This window comes from Leopardus geoffroyi, chromosome E2 (assembly GCF_018350155.1).
Source record: "Leopardus geoffroyi isolate Oge1 chromosome E2, O.geoffroyi_Oge1_pat1.0, whole genome shotgun sequence".
Lineage (NCBI taxonomy): Eukaryota > Metazoa > Chordata > Mammalia > Carnivora > Felidae > Leopardus > Leopardus geoffroyi.
The window spans coordinates 8,154,179-8,176,785 of NC_059335.1; the positions used below are offsets into that span (position 1 = coordinate 8,154,179).

General features: G+C 59.6%; 3 protein-coding genes across 7 annotated transcripts; 2 read left to right on the forward strand and 1 right to left on the reverse strand.

Moving 5' to 3' along the window:
- Positions 1–95: 95 nt before the first annotated feature.
- LOC123578717 (polynucleotide kinase 3'-phosphatase) lies at positions 96–6,489 on the forward strand. Of its 5 annotated transcripts, none has more exons than XM_045441807.1 (17): positions 105–372; positions 656–900; positions 1,474–1,520; positions 1,857–2,165; positions 3,116–3,195; positions 3,278–3,335; positions 3,426–3,533; positions 3,838–3,909; positions 4,856–4,904; positions 5,010–5,080; positions 5,171–5,263; positions 5,342–5,438; positions 5,525–5,586; positions 5,825–5,934; positions 6,013–6,100; positions 6,180–6,241; positions 6,329–6,489. In XM_045441807.1, exons 1-17 carry the CDS (start codon positions 182–184, stop codon positions 6,444–6,446), a joined length of 1,860 nt encoding a protein of 619 aa, XP_045297763.1. In that variant the 5' UTR covers positions 105–181; the 3' UTR covers positions 6,447–6,489. The 5 variants fall into 5 exon arrangements, with proteins under 5 accessions (XP_045297762.1, XP_045297761.1, XP_045297764.1 ...); XM_045441809.1 differs by having other exon boundaries at positions 109–372; positions 656–819; XM_045441805.1 differs by having other exon boundaries at positions 99–372; positions 5,171–5,438.
- Positions 6,490–6,524: 35 nt separating this feature from the next.
- On the forward strand, positions 6,525–7,760 carry LOC123578721. The gene is made up of 2 exons (XM_045441822.1): positions 6,525–6,824; positions 6,966–7,760. Exons 1-2 carry the CDS (start codon positions 6,667–6,669, stop codon positions 7,726–7,728), a joined length of 921 nt encoding a protein of 306 aa, XP_045297778.1. The 5' UTR covers positions 6,525–6,666; the 3' UTR covers positions 7,729–7,760.
- PTOV1 (PTOV1 extended AT-hook containing adaptor protein) lies at positions 7,299–16,135 on the reverse strand. Its single transcript, XM_045441821.1, has 13 exons — positions 15,752–16,135; positions 13,064–13,201; positions 12,867–12,949; positions 12,729–12,786; positions 12,534–12,641; positions 10,821–10,976; positions 10,249–10,335; positions 10,074–10,147; positions 9,940–9,997; positions 9,532–9,636; positions 7,859–8,056; positions 7,702–7,771; positions 7,299–7,431 (listed from the first exon to the last, which is right to left on the reverse strand). The coding sequence occupies exons 1-12, from the start codon at positions 15,920–15,922 to the stop codon at positions 7,760–7,762; spliced, it is 1,248 nt and encodes a 415-aa protein (XP_045297777.1). The 5' UTR covers positions 15,923–16,135; the 3' UTR covers positions 7,299–7,431; positions 7,702–7,759.
- Between the last annotated feature and the right edge of the window lie 6,472 nt (positions 16,136–22,607).

The following is a 22,607-nucleotide window of genomic DNA, read 5'->3' on the forward strand; positions in this document are numbered from 1 at the left end:
GAGGGTCAGGGCGCTGTCGGGGCGGAGATTTCTTGGACTGGCAATGATTATCAAATGGAAAAAAAGTTTCTCCCGCTATAACTAAGGGAATGAATGTTACAGAGTTCAACGTGGAAAGAAAATCTGCGAAAAGAAGACCCACACCCCCTACTGGCCCGAGCCGTCCATTGCTGCGGGAGACATGAAGGTCAGAGCACCGGAGGACCAAAGGGGCAGGTCTGGAAAGGGGCGGGGCTCCTGTAGTGGGAGGAGCCAAGGCCCTGCCCCCTTCCGTAGGACGAGTCATTTCCGTCCGCCGAGAAACAGAGAAAGAAGCCGGTGGAGTTGCGGGCAGAGCGCCTCGGGCCGGACTTCCCTGGTCGCAAGTGGCAGGTGAGCCCCGGTCCGGCATGGTGAGCGTGGGCCGAGCTGAGGGCGCGCGCGAGGTTCTTGGCTTTTGCCTTCGGACGTAGGGGTCCGGGCTCGCAAGCAGGACTGAGCGGGGCGTCGTCGCCTGGGAAACGGCGCGAGCCTGAGGCCGGCAAGAGGGTGGGATTTCCGGAGCCTTCAGCGGAAGAAGGGAAATTCCTGGCGGATGGGGAGGGAGGAGGAGGGACTTCCTGTGGCAATTTGGGGGCGTTCTGTCAATCAAACCTGTTTACCTACTTCCCCTTAGGCCGGCGCTAGGGATGGCCGAGGTGGAGCCCCAGGGCCGCCTGTGGCTGGAGAGCCCCCCTGGGAGTGCGCCCCCCATCTTCCTGCCCTCGGACGGGCAAGCCCTGGTCCTCGGCCGGGGACCCTTGACCCGGGTTACCGACCGGAAGTGCTCCAGAAACCAAGGTGGGCGGGGCCGGGTCTGCAGGGGGTGTGGCCCGCTGCTGGAGCGGGAACACAGTGCAGGAAAGCTGGATGGCCGGTCCAGTAAGAGAGATGTTTGGCCACCAGGCGGAATTGCGTGGTGTAGCTAGTCCTGAAGTTGATAGGTGCTCTCTGGAGAGTATAGGAGGAGAAAGAGGCTGTGCCTGACCTGGAACTAGCCAGACCCCTTAGTGGGGAGAGGATAGAACCAATCCCTATAGAGGTGTCAGAGGAGGATGCTTACAGGTCACCGGGAAGGCTTGAGTCAGGTCACGACCCTTGACAAGGAGAGAGCCGATCCTATGGTGAGAAGTACTACGCAGGCCCAGGTGGTAACGGGGGAAGCCCAGGACCTGCACCTAAGCACACGGCTCATCATGGAGAAGCCAATTCTTTACGGAAAAAATGCCCGCCCTGTCCCTAGGCGAGAACCCGCGTCACAGGCAGTCCTAAGGCCTTTATCTGATTCCTGCATATAAAGGAGAGAGCCGATCCCATTTAGAAATAAACTGCTTTCCCCTCCGGAATGGGTGCTATGGCCCCCATCCTGTGGCTTAAAGCTGGCCGTGCTCTCCAGTAATGAGGAAAACGATCACACAAGGATGCACATTCTGACTCCACCCTCTCAACCCTCAGTGGAGCTGGTCGCAGACCCTGGGACTAAGACCGTGGCAGTGAAACAGGTACCAGTTCCTCCGTGAGGCCTGGGGGTGGCGTTGGGCAAGAATAGCAACCCGGCCGGGAACGGGCCCGTTGGAAAAAATCTGGTTTGGAGGGAAGGGGGTGTGGCCAATAGAGAAGCCTTGGCGTATTACCTTCTTCAGTTGGGGATCCATCCACATTTAAATTGGATAAGGCTGGCCGCCCGTAACATCTCCAGATTCCTGATTGGTGGTACACAGCGAAGAGGCGGGGCTTATGGCTCTGACGGGCAGGTGGGGAAAAGAAGTCCCGTTTAATTAGAGGAGGTTCCTGGTGGGGGATGCAGTTAATGGCAGCTCCGCTCTCTCCCTTTGCAGCTGGGAATTAACCCCTCAACTGCTGGGACCCAGGAGCTGAGTCCGGGGGCAGGCGGCTTTCTGAGGGTGGGGGACACACTGTATTTGGTCAACGGCCTCCACCCGCTAACCCTGCGCTGGGAAGAGGCCCGCTCGTCTGAATCCCAGCAAGACACTCCACCCCCACCCGGCACCTCTCCGGTGGCTGCAGACGCGTCAGGGGACGTTGAACCACCGAAGAAGAAGCGGATGCGGAAGTCATCCTCTGGCTGGGAGAATTTGGAGAAGCTGCTAGTGTTTACAGCACCTGGGGTGAAGCCCCGGGGCAAGGTGAGAGCCAAGCTGAACTAGTGTTTACAGCACCTGGGGTGAAGCCCCGGGGCAAGGTGAGGGCCAAGCTGAAGGAGCCACGCAGGCGGGGGCTTGGCCCTAAGTTTGCTGTGTGCCCCTGGGCAGGTCATTCAACCTCTCTGAGCCTCCACTTTTTTTTTTTTTTTTTTTTTTTTTGGTCTGAGAAGTGGACCTGATGACAGTCAGGCGCTGGGGGCGTGGATGTATGTCAGCTCCGGCCTGACCCACAGTAACCTCAGCAACGAGCCACAATCATGGTAGCAGGTGTAGCACATTGTAGCAGAGACCCGAGCTCACGTGTCCTTACTTCACGTGTCCTTAGCGCCACTAGTCTCCCCAGTAAAATGCTGAATCCATGCAAGGCACGAGGCACAGCCCCTGATACGCGGTTAGTACCCAAACAACCCCACTCCTGTTTTTATTTCCAGGGTTATTAGACTTCTGGCGTGAAGGCCAGGGGAGGAGGGTGGGCAGGATACGAGCCCCCAAAAACAAAAATTTTAATGCTTATTTTTGAGCGACAGAGAGAGTGAGCAGGGGAGGGGCAGAGAGAGGCAGACAGAGGATCTGAAGCGGGCTCTATGCTGACAGCCCGATGTGGGGCTTGAATCCACAAACCCTGAGATCATGACCTGAGTTGAAGTCGGGCGCTTAACCGACCGAACCACCCAGGTGCCCCGTGAAACCCATTTTAAAGACTGGAATACTGAGGCACTTAGAAGAAGCGGGAGGCAGTAGGGTAAAGATTTAGGCTCTACGCTCTAGGGACACATCCTTGCTGTGGCTTTGCCCTCTCGTAAAATGTGGAGGCTCTGTGACTCAGTTTCCCTAGGGGTGAAGGGTGAGTGGTAAGTCTCCGCCTTGCGGGGGGGGCGGGGGGATGGGAGGTGTAACAGTGTCGCTGTTCCTCTTTTCTCGCTGACCATCAGGTGGCCGCCTTTGATCTGGATGGGACCCTCATCACCACCCGCTCTGGGAAGGTCTTTCCCACTGGCCCCAGTGACTGGAGGTGATAGGAGGCAGAACAAGGGGGTGAGTGAGGCACCCACAGGGGGTCCCCCGTCACCTTACCCGTTTCCCATCTGCCCTAGGATCTTGTACCTAGAGATTCCCCGTAAGCTCCGGGAACTGGATGCAGAAGGCTACAAGGTGCGTGTGCTTTGTGCGTGATGGCTGGGCCACGGGGCAGGCCGGGGCCCGGGCGAGGAGGGCACCAGGTGACATCCGTGTGCTCCCCAGCTGGTGATCTTCACCAACCAGATGGGCATCGGGCGCGGGAAGCTGCCGGCAGAGGAGTTCAAGGCCAAGGTGGAGGCTGTGGTCGAGAAGCTGGGCCTTCCCTTTCAGGTATGGCTGCCAGGGAGTCGGAGGGTTGTGGAGGTGGGGGGTGGGGACCCAGAGAGAGGGGAACAGAGATGCTGAGCTGGGGGCACAGAGAGGAGGGGACAGGGGCCTGGGGAGAAGCCGTCAGTGCCAGTGGGGAGGCGGAGGGCGGGGTCTGGGCGGGGTTATGCTGAGAAACTCATCAGAAGTGGCCGGTCCTGGGGCACCAGGAGCTCTCTCTGGATTGGTGAGGGTTGGGGTAGCATCCTTGGAGGATCCTGGGAAGGAGCCCAGGAGGGTGTCTGCCTTCAGTGACTCCCACCCACAGGTGCTGGTGGCCACGCACGCCGGCTTGTACCGGAAGCCGGTGATCGGCATGTGGGACCATCTGCGGGAGCAGGTGAGCCTCGACGTCCGGGTCATTCCCCTCTTCCCTCTGCCCGGCCTCCCCTCCACAGGTCTCCGGGGTTTGCCATCCTGCCTCCTTCCTCTCCCTCTCCTCCCCTCCCCAGGTCCTCGCCTTCTGTGTCACATTCTGTTGGTAGGTGAGGGCAACGCTCTTGAACTCAGAAAGTCAGAGCAGTCAAGGAGGAAAGCAGTCGCTTGTTGGTTGTTTTGTGTGTGCAATTGTTCTGAAGCTCAACAGCTTCCTGAGCTGAAGGTATCCGTGTACCAGACAGGCCTGCTGGGGCACCCACATACCAGTGAGGGTGCAGACTGTACGTGCACACGCTGGTGTGTAAAATAGTGGGAGGAAGCGAGGCAGGATGAGGCAGGGTGTACCTGCGGTGGTCAGGTAAGGTCTCTTCGAGGTGCCTTTTAGATCTGAAGCTGGTTGTGGGGGGGAGCCATGAGGGTATCTAGGAGGAGTGGTCTAGGTGGGAGAAGCAGCAAGTGTAAAGGTCCTGAGGCAGGTCTGTGACTAGGGTGTTTAGGGACAGTGAAGAGGCCTGGGTGGCTGGACCTGAGTGGATGAGGGGGAGAGAGAGGGGTATGAGGTCAGGGCGGGTAGGTGTGGGACTGTGATGCCTTGAGGGCCCAGGCAAGGGCTTCCCCTTTACCCAGCAGGGGAGCAAGGGGGTGGTGCCGGTAGGGTTGGGAGGGGTGGGGGGCGGGGGGAGTCAACGTGAGCAGGAACTGGCACCCTCTGGTGGCCATGTGGGGAACAGACCGTGAGGGCAGAAGCCCACAAACCAGGATGGAACAGCCCAGGACCTGGGCCGTGGCGGTGAAGGGGGTGAGAAGTGGCCTGAGGGTGGCGCCTCCAGCAGGGCACCGACTGAGCCAAGCATCTCCAGGGAGATGTGGAAGCAGGCTCCTTACTGCCGTCACCTGTCCCTCCCCAGGCCAACGAGGGCGTGCCCATCTCCGTAGGGGACAGTGTCTTTGTGGGAGGTAAGGGCCTGGGGATGGGGAGGGTGTGCGGATGGATCCACTGGGGCTGGGGAACGTGTGTCCCCGAGGCTGCTGGTGGACGTGGGGGTGTGTCCCGTGTTCCAGACGCAGCTGGACGCCCAGCCAACTGGGCCCCAGGGCGGAAGAAGAAAGACTTCTCTTGTGCGGACCGTCTGGTGAGGCACCCCCCCCCCCCCCGTCCCCTCCCCTCCTGGAGCTGCATCCCCACCTTGTCTAACCTCTGCGTCCCCCGCCTCCTCTCCCAGTTTGCCCTCAACCTTGGCTTGCCCTTCGCCACGCCGGAGGAGTTCTTCCTGAAGTGGCCCATCGCCAGCTTTGTGCTCCCCACCTTTGACCCGGTGAGGCCCTCGGGGCGGGAGGGGGTGGGGTGGGGGGAGGCGGGAGTCACACTCATCATGGCCACCTCTCCCTCCCAGAGAACCGTCTCCCCCTCGGGGCCGCTCTACCTCCCTGAGGCCAGCTCCCTCTTGAGTCACAGCCCTGAAGTGGTGGTCGCCGTGGGATTTCCTGGGGGTGAGACACCTGGCCCCTGACATCCGGAAGCCCCAGCCCCTCTCTGGGTCCTCGGGCGCCCCCTGATCCCGTCCCCCGCTTCACAGCTGGCAAGACCACCTTCCTGCAGGAGCATCTCGTGTCGGCTGGCTACGTCCACGTGAACCGGGTGAGACACCCCACGCCCCAGGCCGAGGGCCGTGCTGCCCGGCCCCTCGCTCGCTTTCCGTTCGTTACTGGGTTGCCGATTCCCCTCCAGGTCTCCGTGCCACCTCGCAAGGCCTCCCCGCCCTGTCCTGGTGCTCACTCCCCACTTGCGTCTGGGTCTCTGTGCCTCTTCTGGGTCCCTGCGTGCCCCTGCCCCCCCCCTCCCCCCACCGGGTCTCCTGACCTGCCGTGTCCCCCAGGACACCCTGGGCTCATGGCAGCGCTGCGTGACCACGTGCGAGACCGCTCTAAAGCAAAGGAAACGGGTTGTGATCGACAACACAAACCCGGACCCTCCCACCCGGGCCAGGTACCAGGGTCCCCCGGGTGACTCCTGTAGGGCGGGCCTGGGGCCCCTCACCAGCCCGGCCCCTTCCTGGCCCAACAGGTACATTAAGTGCGCCCGGGACGCAGGGGTCCCTTGCCGCTGCTTCCTCTTCGGCGCCACGCTGGAGCAGGCGCGCCACAACAACCGGGTGAGCTGGCCCGTGCCCCCCGCCCCCCTCCATCCCAGCCCCCCCTCCCAGCCTGACCCCTGACCCCCACCCCCCACAGTTCCGAGAGATGACCGGCTCCTCTCACGCCCCCGTGTCCGATGTCGTCATGTTTGGCTACAGGTGAGCCCCGTCGCGGGGAGGCTCCAAGCGGGTGGGCGCCAGGGACCCAGGCTGGGTCTCACCTCCCCTCCTCACCCCTGCCACCAGAAAGCAGTTCGAGGCCCCGACGCTGGCGGAAGGCTTCTCGGCCATCCTGGAAATCCCGTTCCGGCTGAATGTGGAGCCTCCCCTCGAGCGGCTGTACCGCCAGTTCTCAGAGGGCTGAGCTGCCCCCGCCCCCCAACCCCCAATAAATGGTTTTCCTTTAAGCTCAGGCAGCATTGTGCTGGGAAGAAGGGTGGTCTGCCCGGCCAAGGACTGGCACCTGGCTAGTCCCCAAGCGGGGGCGGGGGGGGACTCCCCGGGGTGGATACAGGGGTGGGATTTGTCCTGAGCGTGTCTGACCAGATGCCTCTCCCGCCGGAGTAACTGAGGCCTCTCAGCCCATGGCCGTGGGCGCTCCAGACCGAGGCTGGGGAGCCCCCGCCAAGGCACACGGCCCCCCCGGGGGGTGGGGCAGCGTCTTCCTTGCGTGTGGCTGCCGGGCTGCAGAACCAGCGCAGGAGCATGTGTGTTGTGACCCTGAGGATAAGAGCTGGATTTGGTGAGAAACTTCGAGCTGAAGTTGACCTTGGGGCAGGGCCTGCAGCAGTAAAGGGGGTGCTGGGAACACAGTCACAGGGGGCAGGTCCCCGGCCCCAGCTTGTGTTTGCTGCTGGCCAAGCACGACCTGTCGAACCCAAAGGGATGGAGAGAGAACCCCAGCGGCAGCAGGGAGCAGAACCCAGGCATGCGACTGGCCTCGAAGACAGGGCCACCAGGCACGGCGGGGCCTGCAGTCTGGGGACCGACCTGCCACTGAAGGCATAAGTGGCTCCACGTGCAGCCCGTCCATCTTCGCTCAGGTGATGGTGCTCTCAGAGGGCCCCCCCCCCTCCGCCCCGCCCCATCACAAGGATGCACGTTCCCACCCCCCACAGCAGGGGGCAGGCTGGGCCATCAGCTCTCTGGGAGCCAATGCCACCCAGTCTGAGGACCCCTGGCCAAGGCTTCTGGACACGGAGCGTGGTGGCCAACGGGCTTTTAAAAGACTTTATTGGGGAAACGTACAGGGGTGGAGACCGTCCTTGGAGATAGCTCACGACGCGGTCCTCCAGTCCATCTCGCTGGGCGGCTGCCATCCCAGGGGCCCCTGCTCAGAAGCATCTGACCTGGGGGCAGGAGCAAAAGGGGAGGGGCTGGACGGGGCCTCCCAGCTCCTCAGGGAGGGGCCCTGGCTCAAAGGGGCGAGCCCTCTCCCCGCCCGGGATTCCATCACCTCCTGGGGGAGAGGGTTGCAGTTTCCCAGGAGGCCTGGGGCTACCGGAAGCTTCCCCGACATGCCTCTCGGCTCCGGTCTCAAGACCAGAGTCACACGACTGCTCCCCAAGCCCCAGACACCTCAGAGGGTCCCTCGTGCACTCGGGCCGGGTGCCACTCACCGGTTTTGGCGGGGGCCTCGTCTGTGACTCCTGGAGGGGCCCAGCCTGGGGGTGGCCACTACCCCCCCATCTGCGGGGGAGGAAGGCAGGGGGGCTGCGTCAGTGGCGGGGACTTGGGAAGTGGGGGGAGGGGGGGGGGTGGGGGTCCCGGCCTCACCCCCCGCTGCTGCTGCTCCTGCTCCAGGTTCCGCTGCAGGACCTGCTGCTGGTTGGCGATGACGCGCCGGATGCCGTTGACGAAGTTGCTCTGGTCGTGGGGGATGAGGCCGATGAAGATCTTCTTCTCCGAGGAGTAGAGGAGCATGAGCACGCGCACCTCGCACGACGCCTTGTAGGAGAAGTGCACGCAGCCGGCCTGGCGGGCGGGGGCAGGGGTCACCGTCTGGCCGCGGTGCGGATGCGCCTCCCCACGGCCACTGGGGCACGAGCGCGCGGGCCGGCGCCCCTTGGAGCCGCGGCACGCTGCGTCCTGACCGCCGTCTCCCCGGCCCGGGTGTCGCTACCGCTTGGGGACAAGGACACACAAGCCCGCAACGGCCTGGGGACCGACGGGCTCTGCACAGAGGCACCGGGACTTGGCTGCGATGTGCTCCAAGGAGACCACGGCGCCCACGACAAGCAGGGCGACGGTGGGCTGGCGAGTATGCGGACTGCCCCCGAGGCGCCAGGTGGCCATGGCCGGGACTCGCAGAGGCCCCCTCGGGCCCCAGGAAGCCCAGCACTAAGTCCCCCACGCGTAGGCCCTGGAGCAGCTCAAGTGCCAACCACGAATCCCCAGCGAACTGTCAACGACACTGTTCCCTCAAACCAGGGATGCGGCCGAACGGACAGCCACCTCGGGAGAAGAGCTCCCGCTCTGCCTCCCTGGACCCTGCTCTCCAGTCACCACCCCCGGCTTATAGGTGGGCAAACTGAGACTGAGTTCAAGGACTCCCAAGGCCCCTCAAACCACAAGGGGCTGTGCCTTCCTGTGCGCCACCCCGGGGAGACGGCGGCGGCAGGTGTCCAGAGGGGAGCCCCTCCGGAGCTCCTACCTGAGCCCCAGCCCCACCGAGGGAGCGCAGAACGCTGGGCAGGGCCGGCCAGGTGCATGCGCGGCTTTTCCAGCTTACCCCGCGGGAGCGCTGTGCTCTCAAACTTTTGTGACACAAGAAATACACAAGCCCTCCCTCCAAACGCACTTGCGCTGCTGTGACGGAATCAGATAGTTGGGGACGCATGCCGGCCTGTGACTGCAAACGTCCACAGACGTGGCGACGGCTGTGCTTTCGCAAGCACCGAGACAACCCACCTCCCCTCGCAGACAAACTGAGGTCAAGAACCGCTGGAGGATAAGCCGGAACCTTGAGAGCTCGGGCTGGAAGCAGACAGACCTCCCTGCCTGGCAGGGCTCTTCCGGAGCCTCGGACTGTCCATGAGAAAACCGGGTCCCCGTGGAGGAGGGACCTGGGAGCACCGGGTCAGCACTCAGTGGTTCCAGCCCCTCGAGACTCTGGCGAGACTGAGTCGACCCTGGAGGCCGGTACCACACCGGGTGCGAGTCCCACTCTGAGCCTCAGTTTCCCCATCTATAAAACGTGTCCAGGACGGCACAGACCCGGGGAGTCCCGTGGACCGGGAGCCGACAGGTGTCTGGACACGAGGCCGACCGGCTGTCACCGTGGGGGCTGCCGCCACTCTCTCCCCAGCTGGCTTTGGGGAAACGGCCACCGGCCGTCATCCGCCTTCTAGTTTTCAAACACAGAATGGACCCGGCCCCGTCTGCCCAGGGGGGCCTTTCCGGCCGGCCGCGCCCCACCCACTCGCCCGGCCCGCACACGCCGCACTCACAAAGCCGTTGTCCATGATCCGGCACAGGCTCTTGAGCGTCTCCAGGTCCTTGGTGAAGTGAAACTGTACCAGGCGCGAGTTCCGGAACAGCGGCACCAGTGTGGTCTGCGGGCAGGCCGGATGGCACCGTGAGACCGAGCGCCCAGAACGGTCCGCAGCCATGCCGCCCGGCCTCGCCCCCATCCCCCGTGCCGCTCTGCAGGCCTCGCCCCCGCCTCTGACCTCCGCCGGGTCCACACCCGCCTATCTTCACTTGCCGGACAAGCTGGCCACAGGGCCCTGGCACATGCTGTCCCTCCATCTAGGATGCTCTCCAGCCGGCAACTCCAGTGCCCCCTTCTCGGGGAAGCGCCCCGGCCACCCCATGGTCTGCTGTCACACAGGCCGCGCGCCTCCCATCGCACTCACCAGCAGCTGCTGCGGGATGAGCTGCATGTACAGCTTCCTTGGCCACTGCTCGGTCCTCCTGCGGGGCAAGGGGACGGGGGTCAGGAGGCTGGGTCTTGGCAAGACGCTGCCTCCGCCCCCAGCCCGGCACTCACAGGATCTCCCCTTGGTTCACGTAGACGTGCGACGGCAGCCACCTCTTGGACCGACTGTTGGGCTCAGGCCTGGGCTTTTGGGGAGAGGAAGAGGGGAGACATCAGGAGTGGGGAGGCACCCCGGTCAGCGAAGACACGCTGGTCTTCAGGTCGCTCAGGTCCCCCCAGGACTCACCTCTTGCCACTCCATGACCCCGCTCCACGCCAGGAACTTGTTGTTGACGATCTGAACTGGGCCCGCGACCCCGCCGGGACCCACCGCCTGCGGGAACAGACGAGTGGGGCCGATGCCTGGGAGTGCCCCAGGGATGCTTCTGGGGAACCTCAGAGCTGTCCTGAAGACCCTGGCCCCCGTCTCCAGGCAGTCTGGCCACAGCCCCAGAGCTGGCCCTGCCCCTCAGCTGCTCACAGACCTTCCATGGCTGCCCAGTGCCCCAGAACAAGTCTCAGATGCTCAACCTGGGGTACAAAGCTCACAGGGTCTGCCCCTAAGACCCAGACAGCCCTATAATTTGTTGCACAAACAGGAACACTACTCATAAATAACTGGCAAGGGGTGAACCAGGACAGTTACCCTCCAGAGCCTTCCAGCCGCATAGCAGCCCTCCCCATAAGCCTGCCGCCCACCTCCAAGCCCTGCTGTGTGTAGGAGGCCCTCCTGTGAAGAACCGCCCTCCACCGCCCCCCCCCCCCCAAGCCGCGCTGACAAGTCTGGGGGCAGGGCTGGCCTGGGCTCCACCAACACACCTGTTTGCGCGTGGTAATGACCTGCCGGATGGCGTTGACGAAGCCGCTCTGGTCGTAGGGGATGAGGCCCATGAAGATCTTCTTCTTGGACGAGTACAGGAGCATGAGCACGCGCACCTCGCAGGGGGAGATGTGAGGAAACAGCATGCACCCCGCCTGGGGGGGGGGGGGGCAGCAAGTCAGAGACCCCTCCAAGCTAACCAGAGACTGTCCTGTCTCGGGGACAGGTCGTCACTGGACAGAAGTCCTCAAAGTCGCCCCGTGGCCTTCCGTGACGAGTGAGAGGTCACAGCACAAGGCAAGAGCATGTGAATGTGCACTTGGGGGTCTCCCTCAGCTGGTCAATCTGTGGTGAGGGCCTGGGACCCACCGCTGAGGCAGGAGGATCCTGAGAGGGTGGCACCTCCCCCCCCTCCGCCGCATCGCCCCCTCTCGATGCCGCTTTGTCCCCAGAGTAGGGCCTGCCTCGGCTGAGCCGCCTCCGGGGAGGCACTGGGCGCAGCCCCAGCTCTACTCCCTCCTACGTGCGTGCCCCAGTGCAAATCACTTCATGTTCTGGACCTCAGCTTTCCCATCTGTAAGATGGCTTAACGACAGTCCCGTGGTCGCCGTCACATAAACGTCTTTACGCAAGACGCCAATGCCTCCTCGGCACGACGTCGGAAAGGAGTGTCACAGGCCTCTCTACCTGGGCTGTCGGGACAAAGAGGTGGCTACCTTGGGGAACACCCCTGCCTTGTCCTATCACCCAGGGGCCACCTGCTCAGGGAACCTATCCCCTGCCTTCCTGGACCGAGGCGCGGCCCGTCCTCCCAGAGCTACCAGTAGGACCAGGAGTGTGACCGGCCAGGTAGCACAGGGAGCGTGCTGGCGCGCTTCTCCCCTGTGGCCCTCGGGCCCGTCGGCCAGGCAGACGGCAGGCCCTCGGCAAATGGCGCTGAGGTCAGGGCCGGCCCATCAGGCAAGAGACTGCGCCAATCACGACCCCCGGTTTGTCCGGGCCCCAAGGGAACGGGGATCTGCCTGGACACTGGGGGTCATGGCCCGCCCACACAGTAGGCGGGAGGAGGCGCTTGGTCCCAAAGGGGACCCCAGAGCCGAATCCTGTGGTGTCCCGAGCGGACGATCCGCTCTCCTCTCTCGCCACCCACCCCCCGCGAGCACCTGTCCCCTTGCGCAACCAGACCCCTGTGGGGTGGGGGTGTTCACCGCTGAGATCAGGGCCCGGATGAGACGCTGGGGCCCAGACCGGAGGGGCTGCAGAGACCATGCCAGACTCACTCCCTGACGGCCCCGTGTCACGGTCCCTCACCAGCCCAGGCTGACCAGGTGTCGACCACACGTGCAGGCCGCCTCCTCCAACACCACACAAGCTCACTCCCGCTAACCGCCCCGAGGCGTCCCGCTGCCAGCCCCGCTTGCCGGATGAGGGAGCGGCCCCAGCACGGAGTATCCCCCCGGCCCAGCTCACCCTCCCCGCACCCCCGCGGCCACCTTCAGTTGGGTCCCTGCCACGTGCCGTGTCCCCAACAGGCTCCTGGGTCCCAGGAGGGCCAGCTGGAGCCCTCCACTCACTCGCATCCCTGGCGCCACCGCCCGCGTCCTCCGTGCTCTGCCTTCCCTGACACCCGCGTGTTCAGACACGGACCAAGACTCCTTCGGAGGGAGGCCTTGGGCCCCCGGCCCCCCGCCCAAGGGTCCCGCTCTACTCACGAAGCCGTTGCCCATGACGCGGCACAGCCCCTTGAGGGAGTCGCAGTCTCTGTTGGTGAAGTGGAACTGCGCCAGCTGGGAGTTGCGGAACAGGGGGCCCAGGGTGGTCTGTGGGCGGCCAGGGGACAGCTGGGTCACCGCCAGGGGCAGGGTCCCCGGGAAAACGGGCCTGGGGAGGCCAGAGGTGGGTCTTACCAGCAGCTGCTGCGGGATGAGCTGCATGATGAGCTTCTGCGGCCACTGGTCGGTCTCCCTGCGGTGGGGGAAGGGGGGGATGGCGAGTCAGGGGAGCCCCGGCCACCCACCTACCCCTGCCCCCTGCCCGCCACTCACAGGTTCTCGCCCTGGTTCACGTAGGCCTGGCAGGGCAGGGCCCGCTTCAGCTTCGCCGTGGAGTCCGAGTAGGGTCTGCGCTTCTGGGGGTGGGGTGGGGGGTCACCGGGCACAACCTGGGTGCGCGGGCCCACCCCACACACAGGGCCAGCCCCCCACCCCCACCCCCGGGCTCGCGAGGGGACCCCACGGCTCACCTCCTGCCACTCGAGGACGCCGCTCCAGGCCAGCAGCTTGTTGCTGAGCCGGTGCTCGCCCACAGCCAGGCCCCCGAGGGCGAGCCCAGGCGAGGAGGGCCCGATGGGACCCAGGGCCCCAAAGACCCGAGCACCTTGCTGCAGCAGAGGGGAGGGGGGAAGCCGAGGCTGAAGGACCCGCAGGGGCAGCCTGTCCACCACACGCAACCCAGCGTTCAGACCCAAACCCCCTGCTCAGAAACTCCCGGGGCCACGTCCAAACCACTCGTCCCAGGAGTCAAAGACCCCAAGTGGCTGACCTACATATCCTTTCCCTGCCACTACGAGCCCCACTCCCCGGCCACTTGTCACCTCAACACTGGTCTGCTCCCTGCTCCAGCTGTGCCCTTGGCCCGGAATACCATCCCTCCCCCTTCAGGAGATGTCACTCACTCACCCTCCTGGCCCGATCAATTCTTGGTCCCTCTGTCCTGACCCAACTCAGAAGCCAGCGGTCCGAGGGTCCAGGCCTCCAGGAAGCCCCCACAATGCACACACCAGTCTACACTACAGCTGGCTGCCTGGCACAAGGGTTTGCCCCAACCCACCCATGCTGAAAACTCTTCCAAAGCCTCCCATGGCCCTCAAGAGAAAGTCTGGACTCTCTCCTCCAGATCCTGCCAACCTTTGCGAGGTGGTCGCCGGCCCTCCTTCCCTCCCTTGCAGACCCCGGTGGGGGGGTGGGGGGGTGGAGAAGGGAAACCAAAGCACAGAGAACAGAACAATCCAGGGAGGCAGAGAAACTTTTGGAAGAGGGAGCGTCACAACATCAAGAGGGGTTTCAGACACGACATCTTGAGAGTGGTTGCAGAACACCCAGAGAACGTTCCAGCAACAAAGCCAAGGAAAGCTACACGTTTTACTCTTCACAGGGCACTCTCCCAGCTATCCTTTTTCTTCCCCCTAAACCAAAGACATCTCAAAGCAAACAAGGGAAAGGCTTTGGAGCAGGCTGGCAGCAAGTACCCCCTACAAATCTCACCAGTAAATGCCTCTGGGCAGCAGAAAAAATTACTAACGGGCGTTGTTCTTTTTCATCTTATATTAGAGGGCACTTTCTGCATTTCCTATAAAGCACACAGATGTTTTCTGTCCCAGAAAGACAGGAAAACTCGGATTTTCCAGGAGCTTAAAAAAGCAAACAAAAACACCTGAGCAAGCACGTCCTCCACCTGGACAGGTGATTCTGGAATATGGGCAACGGTAGCGGATCAGGAAGAAAACCAAAGAGAACCTCGGCGTAAGAACACGTTGGTGCGTGTTCAGGGCCGGGCTGGGTCTGAGATGCAGGACGGGGGTTGAAGTCCCGGGTTTGGAGATGCCACAGGTGGGGCAGAAAACATCGGAGAGTATGTGCTGAAGAGCCTTCGGAGGGCCAGATGAATGCACTTTAGCATCCGGTCAGTGTAAACTGGGAGAGCACGTGTTTGAAGTCTGCTTTGTCTGTGAGGGCCAGCTGACCACGTTAGGCTTAAAACATGTTCTGGTCTAGAACGCAAAGACCGAGAATTCCTAGCTAAAAACTCAGGTCTACCTGCAACAACAGGGTAGGTACGTCCAAGTGCACGACCACAATTAAGGACTAGAGTTAACTGCGGTCCTAAAGGAAATCTCGTATCGGGGCAAATGTGTGCGTTTGACGTGTGAACTGTTTCCTGCACAGGGAAGCCTATTTTGTACTTGGTGGGAGAATGAAAGCCTTAGGGTGCACAGTTTCAGGACCGGGAAGCGCTTTTGAACTAGATGCAGATGCTGAACACATCCCCGTTAAGACAGCGGAGCCGAGGGGTATGTTTAACTTTTGAGAGACGTTCAGAGTCTTCCTGTCTACGTTTAAGATACGAAAAAACCTGTTTTAAGGCCTGTGTGGAGCTGCCACAGCTCCATGCCACGCACAACGTCGGCGCAGGGTATGAAAGAAGCGAACTCGAGAGCCAGCCCAGGGTAAAACGCACATCTGGGCAAGCGTGAAACGCCGAGACGTGCAGGTTTACTAACATTCCAGGTGCGCCTGAAGATTTTTGAAAAGTATGCGCTTATTTTAGGTCTGGGGAAGCGTGTGCAGTTAACGTCCCGACAAAGCCAGATGTTTACGTTTGGGCTTGTTGCACTCTGTAAGGGCATCCCACATCTGGGCGAGCGTGCAAATCCTGGGCGCACACGCCACGGGCGCCGTGCAGACGCGCGCGGGCCCGGGAAGGAACACCCCCAGGTGCAACACCTGGGCGCGCGAGTGCAACACGCGGACCCCCCTCGCCGCGGCCCCGCGGCCCCCTCCCCCATTTCCAGATTTCCTGCGCGGAGAGAGACCAACTTTCCAATTGGAAAACCAAGCATGCACGCCTGCCGTCGGCCCGCCTGCCCCCCACCCCGCGTTTAAATCGGGACGCGGAGTCAGCAGTAATTTGAGCCCTCCCCGCCCCCGTACCCCACCCCCGCCACCCCAGCCTAAACGCGCAACAAAGGGGAGAGCACGGCGCGTACCACCCGGGGGGGTTCCACGGGGGAACCCGGCCCCAGCCGGGACCACCCTTCGGGTCATCCTGAGACCCCACAGAAGAGGGGGCCGCGGACAAAGACCCGAGCCCGGGGGAGGGGCTGGCGGGGGCGGGGCCGTGGAAGGCTCTGGAAAAAAGGCGGGGGGCTCACCATGGGAGGGGCCGAGCGGGCCCGGATCCGCGGTGGCTGCGGGCCCCGGGGGCTGGCCGGCCAGGAGCGCGAGCGGGCGGCGCGCACCGTGAGGGGCCGTGGGGGGCGGCCGCGACCCCCGAGGGGGCCCCCGGCGCCGGAGCGGTGCGGAGCGCGGCGCGGACGGACCATGGCGGGCGCGGGCCGAGCGGGCTGGGGGCTGCCACGGGCCGCACGGGGGGCTGCGGGCTCCACCGACTGAGGGGCGCGGGCGCGCGGCTTCGGGGGAGACGGGCTGGGCTGAACCAAGCGCGGGGGACGCGCCGCCGGAGAGGGGTCGCCGCGGCCAAACCACTGCGGCGAGCGGGGGAGCGCGGCGCGTACCAACCGCGTCCGCGAGGGGGCGTGGCCGGGCTGTACCAAAATAGGGCTGGGGGAGCCTCGGGAAGCGGAGAGGGTGTGTGGGGCGGGGAACACGGCCATTGGAAGATGCTCTGGGCCTCTCGCGCTAGAGGGGGAGGAACTGGGAAGACGAGCGAGCAACAACTTCAGGGGGGTGTGGCGGGAGAGGCCATACCGAAGGGTGGACGGGGGGTGATAAGCGAAGACGACGATACTAAGTTGGCTTCGGGCTGGGGGACAGGATACCAAGAGACCCTACCCTTAGTCGCGGAGCCGGGAGACTACACCAAGAGACCTTAGGAAGAACAGGAATAAGGGAATAGTGGGCCTTGTGGCGAAGGAGCCTACCTAGAAGTTTGGGGATACGGATCGTACCTTGCACCAGGAGAGAACTTAATGTTTGAAGGCAGTGACGTGGCTAGGTGGGCCGGAGACCACAAATCCCAGCGTCCCCCGCGCGGCCTGCCTGGGCGGGGCCAGCGACCCCAGAGACGCCGCCAGTCCCTGCTGCGTGCCCATTGGTCCCGGTGCCCTAAGGCTCTGCCTACCGCCCCAGGTACCTTCTCGGGCTTCTTGCCACCCGGGCCGTTCATTGATTCACTCTACACTCAGCTATTACAGGACTGCGTATTCACTTACTAGGAGTTGTGTAACATTTTCTGCTTAAATTTGTCTGTTTCTTAAATGTTGGTAATAGGTAACCGTGAAGAGGCTATGAGGATTAAATGAGTTAATGTAAGGTCACTACTCAGCCTAGTAACCACTTAAATGTTAAATCTTTAAAAAAAAAAAAAAAATTGTGATGAACACCAGTGAATAAAATAAAAACTTAAAGAAAAATCGTTATTGGGATGCCTGGGTGGCTCAGTCGGTTAAGCGCCCGACTTCAGCGCAGGTCGTGATCCCACAGTCCATGAGTTCGAGCCCCGCGTCGGGCTCTGTGCTGACAGCTCGGAGCCTGGAGCCTATTTTGGATTCTGTGTCTCCCCGCCCCCCCCCCCCCGCCCCTCCCCTGATCATGCTCTGTCTGTCTCAAAAATAAATACATTAAAAAAAATTTTTTTTAGGGGCGCCTGGGTGGCGCAGTCGGTTAAGCGTCCGACTTCAGCCAGGTCACGATCTCGCGGTCCGTGAGTTCGAGCCCCGCGTCGGGCTCTGGGCTGATGGCTCAGAGCCTGGAGCCTGTTTCCGATTCTATGTCTCCCTCTCTCTCTGCCCCTCCCCCGTTCATGCTCTGTCTCTCTCTGTCCCAAAAATAAAAAACGTTGAAAAAAAAAAAATTAAAAAAAAAATTTTTTTTTAAAAGAAAACTCGTTATTAGTACTACTATTTCCAGTCTGTGCGAGCAGTGCGTATACTGTGATGACCAAAACAGACAGGGTCCCTCACAGAGCCCAAAGTCCACTGGAGCAAACAAAATAATCGCAGTTTGTGATAAGTGTGATAAATAGAGCAAATGCACAGGATGACAGCATGGTGACCACGAGAAGTCAGGGTACAGACCTTTAGGTAGCCTGCAATTCTATATGGGCTGGAAGAGCCCTAAAACGAGGGAACAGCAAGGCACAAGTCCTGAGGGCAGAAGGAAAGTAAGGGAAGCCGGCACGGTTGGAGCGGACTGAGGGTGGAAGGCTGTGGAAATGGGGAGGTGCTGGGATCCACAAGCAGGGACCTGCAGCCTTGCTATGGAACTTGAATTTTAATCTCCCTCTGCTGGGGATCCACCAGAAGGTTTTCAACAAGGGAGTGACACAGACTCCCTTATTTTTAGACAAATCACTCCTACAATACTCGGAAATGACATCTCTACAAGTCTACCGGAATGGGACCCACAGTGGCCTCTGAGGAGAGAAGGCAGCACGCAGAGGGAATGGGGCCACAGCGACGGAAAGGAGATTCAGCTGCCTCTCTTAGACTATCTGGAATTCTTACCTTATGCAGATGCCGCCTACTGAGAAATAATTTTTGAAATACTTACATCTTTTAGGAAGGATTACTCTGGCTGCTGTGTTGAAAATAAAACGGTAGGGGTGCCTGGACGGCTCAGTGCGTTAAGCATTCGATTTCAGCTCAGGTCATGATCTCACGGTTCATGCGTTTGAGTTCTGTCAGTGCAGAGCCTGCTTCAGATCCTCTGTCTCCCTTTCTCTCTGCCCCTCCCCTGCTGTCTCTCAAAAATAAACATTAAAAAGAGAGGAAGAAAATAAACTGGTAGGAGATGAGTGGAGGCAGAAGGGCAGAGAAGACTGTGCCGATAACCCAGACGAGAGGCATAGATGGGATGGAGGGCAGGCAGGGTGGCCACAGTGGAAGTGGCTTCCACAACTTATTTCAAGCCAGAGCCCAAAGGGCCTGGGCAGAGAGTGAGTGAAAGAGGCGTGAAGGACGATGCCATGGTTTCTGGCCTGTACCGAGATGCCACTTAGCGAAAGGGAGCAGACTATGGGCCAGGTGGTTTGTGATGCGTGTTAACTTTGAGATGTTGACTAAGTGATGTAGATAGGGGAGTCTGGAGATACAACTTTGAGAATCTTCAGTGTCTGAGTCAATGAGACACTGAGATCACGAAGGGCATGTGTATAGACAGAGACCTTTAGAGGTCAGAGTCCTGAGAGGCCAGCAGCAGATGGGACAGGAGTGGCCAGTGAAAGAGGAGAAAGGCCGGCTGTATTTCCCACCCTGTTTGCCCCGCCCACTCGGCTGCCCGCCCAAGGGGTTCCCAGGGCCGGCTCCAACCTCGCCCTGAGTTCCAAATCGGCCTTGGATTGTGACCAGATGGAGAACCGGTGCTCTCCGGACCGAGACCACAAGTTAGACAGCAACAGTTACCTCCAGAGCCCCAACAAGCATCCATGTCTGGACAACCCACTACTGGCAGCAGGAAGACAGAACCACAGGGACAGAAGCCTCCTTAATCCCCCTAAATCCTAATTTCTCACCGTTCTTGTTGGTCCAAGCCTTCACAAACCCTTGTCTGGAAACCCCCTCCTCGGTGTCTCTCGCTTCGCTAACCCAAACACCCCAGCGGCTTCCCTTAGAATTAAACGCAAACTTCCTCCAGTGCCCTGCATGCTGGATGCTGGCTGCTCTATCCACACTGATTCCTCTGACATCCCTCCTGCTCTCCAGCATCCTTCAGCGCCCACCAGGGCGCATGCGTGGGTGTGAATTCCCAGGATTGGATAAACGGAGAGAAAATTGTGCCAGGATACACTCCGGCGGGAGCAAAATGGAAACATCCCCGAACGTGACAAGAAAACGTAGGCAGAAATTATGAGTTATACGACAGTACAGCTCTCCGAAACCACCTTGCTTACCCGGTGTGCCAGTTTAAAAGGCAACTGCCCACTTCATCTGTGAAATCTACTGCCCAGGCTAGCGGGCTAACATGACTAAGCAATTCTGCTCCCATCTGTCAACACTTCCTGAAAACTGTTACCGAACCTGTTTATGCTGGTTGCTCTTAAGTTAATAACTTAATCCTATCAAACCAATGAAATGTTAACGCAAGAGAGTTGTTTATATGGAAACCAGGTTGCCTGCATTAGAAGAAATAAAAATGAGTTGCTTAAAAAAAAGGAAAAAAAACCCCAAAAATAAAGCGCTGGAAATGACAAATAACTTGTGCTTTGCAGATGTAGCTTATAAAAGAATATGATGTTTTTGACAGGTGGGAAACCAATACTTAAAGAAAAGATCTTGGTCCTAACAGAAAACAGAAAAGATGATTATTTATTATTTGGGGAGACAGTGTGAGTGGGTGGGGGAGGGGCAGAGAGAGAGGGAGATCCTAAGCAGGCTCCATACCCCCCGCCCCCCACACCCCCCGCAGCTCGAGCCCCACTTGGGTCTCGAACTCATAAACCGTGAGATCACGACCTTAGCCAAAACCAAGAATCAGCCTTAGTTCAACCACTAAACCACACAGGCGCCCCTGAATGTCTGTTTAAATGTTCTTAATTAAAACATTCAAAGTGCTTAGATGGGCATAAGTGCCATTTGCCATCTATTTCTAACTCCATTTGCCCCCCCCAATGGAAAGGATCGCACTTGTTGGGGCTCCTGGGTGGTTCAGTCGGGTAAGTGTCGATCTCTGGCTCAGGTCATGATCTCGCGGTTTTGCGAGTTCGAGCCCCCCATCGGGCTCCCTGCTGTCAGCGCGGAGCCTGCTTCAGATCCTCTGTCCCCCTCTCTCCCTGCCCTTCCCACACTGGCGCTCTCTCTCTCTCTCTCTCTCAAGCAAACCTAAAAAGACGATTGCACCTGCTGACCCCATTATGGTCGAGTGGGGTCATGTGACTAGTTCTGGCCAATGAGACACGAGGAAAATGACACGTGCCTTCAGTCGAGCATTTAATTACCAGCGCACGACGAAAGCTCTCTAAGCCTTTCCTGTGCTGCTGGCAATGTTCCAGATGTATCAGCATCACCAAGCTGACCCTCTATGTAGCAGGAGTGAGAAAACCCGCCTCTGTTATTTCAAGCCAAACCCAGCCTATCCTGACATATGAATGTCCTTTTTAAATAATCCCGTTTAACCAACATGATTGAGTTTACTAAAACGGCTGATTGGGAGTACCTTCGGGTTGGATGTGTAGGTGACACAGACAAGGACACAAAGGCAACATGGACAAACAACAATGCCTTATACAACAAAAGGTGAGCAAAGTGATCTCTGTCTTGAAGTTTGTTTTGTTTTGTTATTACAAAGTTACGTTAAAAAAAAAAACAAAAAAAAAAAACAAAACACGGTCTGCCGGATACATGCGTCCAGGCTCTATATAAGCTTCCTTAAGCTTTCTCATCATGATTTCTAATTATCTGTGGGCCCACATCAGCTTGGGAGCTTTGTAAGGACAAGCAGCCCATCACGTGTCACTTATTCACAGCGATGTCCCAAAAGCCCGACAGAGTTCTCTACGTCCAAATGCTCATGCACCCCCAGAACGCCCTCCGCCTCTACACCTCTACAGAAGTGGGGTGATGTGTTTGACACCCCATTCTCCCTTCCAGGGCACACCAGAAAACCACGTGTCCCAGCTTCCCCCATAGTAGATGGGAGTGATTTCATCCTCACCAGTGGAAACATAAACGTGAACACCACGATGTCGCGAGCACCACATCTGGTCACAGGCAGGTAAAAGCCTGTGCACCCGGTCCTCTCCATGCCCATGCTCTACCCCCACTGTTGGAGACCAAGGACCTCAAAATGGAGGGGCTGGCTATTGAATGAAAGCAACGGGACCCCTGAGTCACTCTTGGAGGACAGCCACCAGGGGGAACAGCTTGATCCACATTAGACTCCGGGTGGTGGCGGGGGGTTATTTCTCATGAGGGTCCTTCAAGGTCAGCTTATCAGAGCTTCCCCTGACAGATATGAGAGAACCTTCAAAGGAAGCAACCTGGTCACTTCCTGCCAACCATGGAAGGGCAGAACCACAGCCATCTTTTCACGGCCACAGCCCTGGCCTCTAGCAGGCGACCAATCAATATTTTTCAAACACATGAACTGCAAATTTATGACCTCCAGTGTCAACCAGAACGTCTAGAAAGTTCCTCTAGGTGCTCAGCAGTAGCCTGTACAGCAGAGTGGGTCAGATTGGATGTCAAGAGCTGATGCCAGCCTGGATCACTTAATTAAAAAAGAAAATAAAATAAATTTTTATAATATATACACACACACACACCATTCTAGGGGCGCCTTGGTGGCTCAGTTGGCTAAGCATCTGACTCTTGGTTTCGGCTCAGGTCATGATCTCACAGTTCATGAGTTCAAGCCCCGCATCAAGCTCTGTGCGGACAGTGTGGAGCTTGCTTAGGATTCTTGCTCGCTCTCTCTCTCCCCCTCTCTGTCCCTCCCCCACTCCTGCTGTCTCTGTCTCAAAATAATGAACTTAAAAAGAATACCATTCTTGGGAAAGCAATAATGATAGATAATATTTCCTGAACACTATACTGAGTACTTCCTTTTTAAACTCACACCATGAGGTTGGCAATCTTGTCCTCACTCTATAGGTAGGGAAACCAAGGATTAGGAGGCAAGAGCCCGAGGTCATGGCTGAGGACAGGCCAAGGGGGGTGGTCTTGAGGAGGGGTTCTTGATTAACCTCAGCAGAAGCCCTTGACTCACCTGATGGATAAAATGAGGGGCATCAGGCGTGAACGCCTCACTTTCCTGTCCCTCCTGCTCAAGGCACACCATGGCTATCAACTCAAGATGGGGCCTTCCCATCCCTGTTACCACAGCATTTCTCACACCTGCCTCTAGCCACCACCAGTTCCAAACGCTCCGAGAGCTCTTCCTCATACGGAGAGGACTGTGTCCCGCCCAGCCTCTTCTGATGCAGTGAGATCTATACCGGCAAATTACTGAGAAAGCAGATGTTTTTGGAGGGGGCGATTTGGCAGTTCTGTCTCAGTTTAAAGCGGGCACCCCAAAAGTCCAGAAGCATCCTCTATGACTAACAATGGGGGG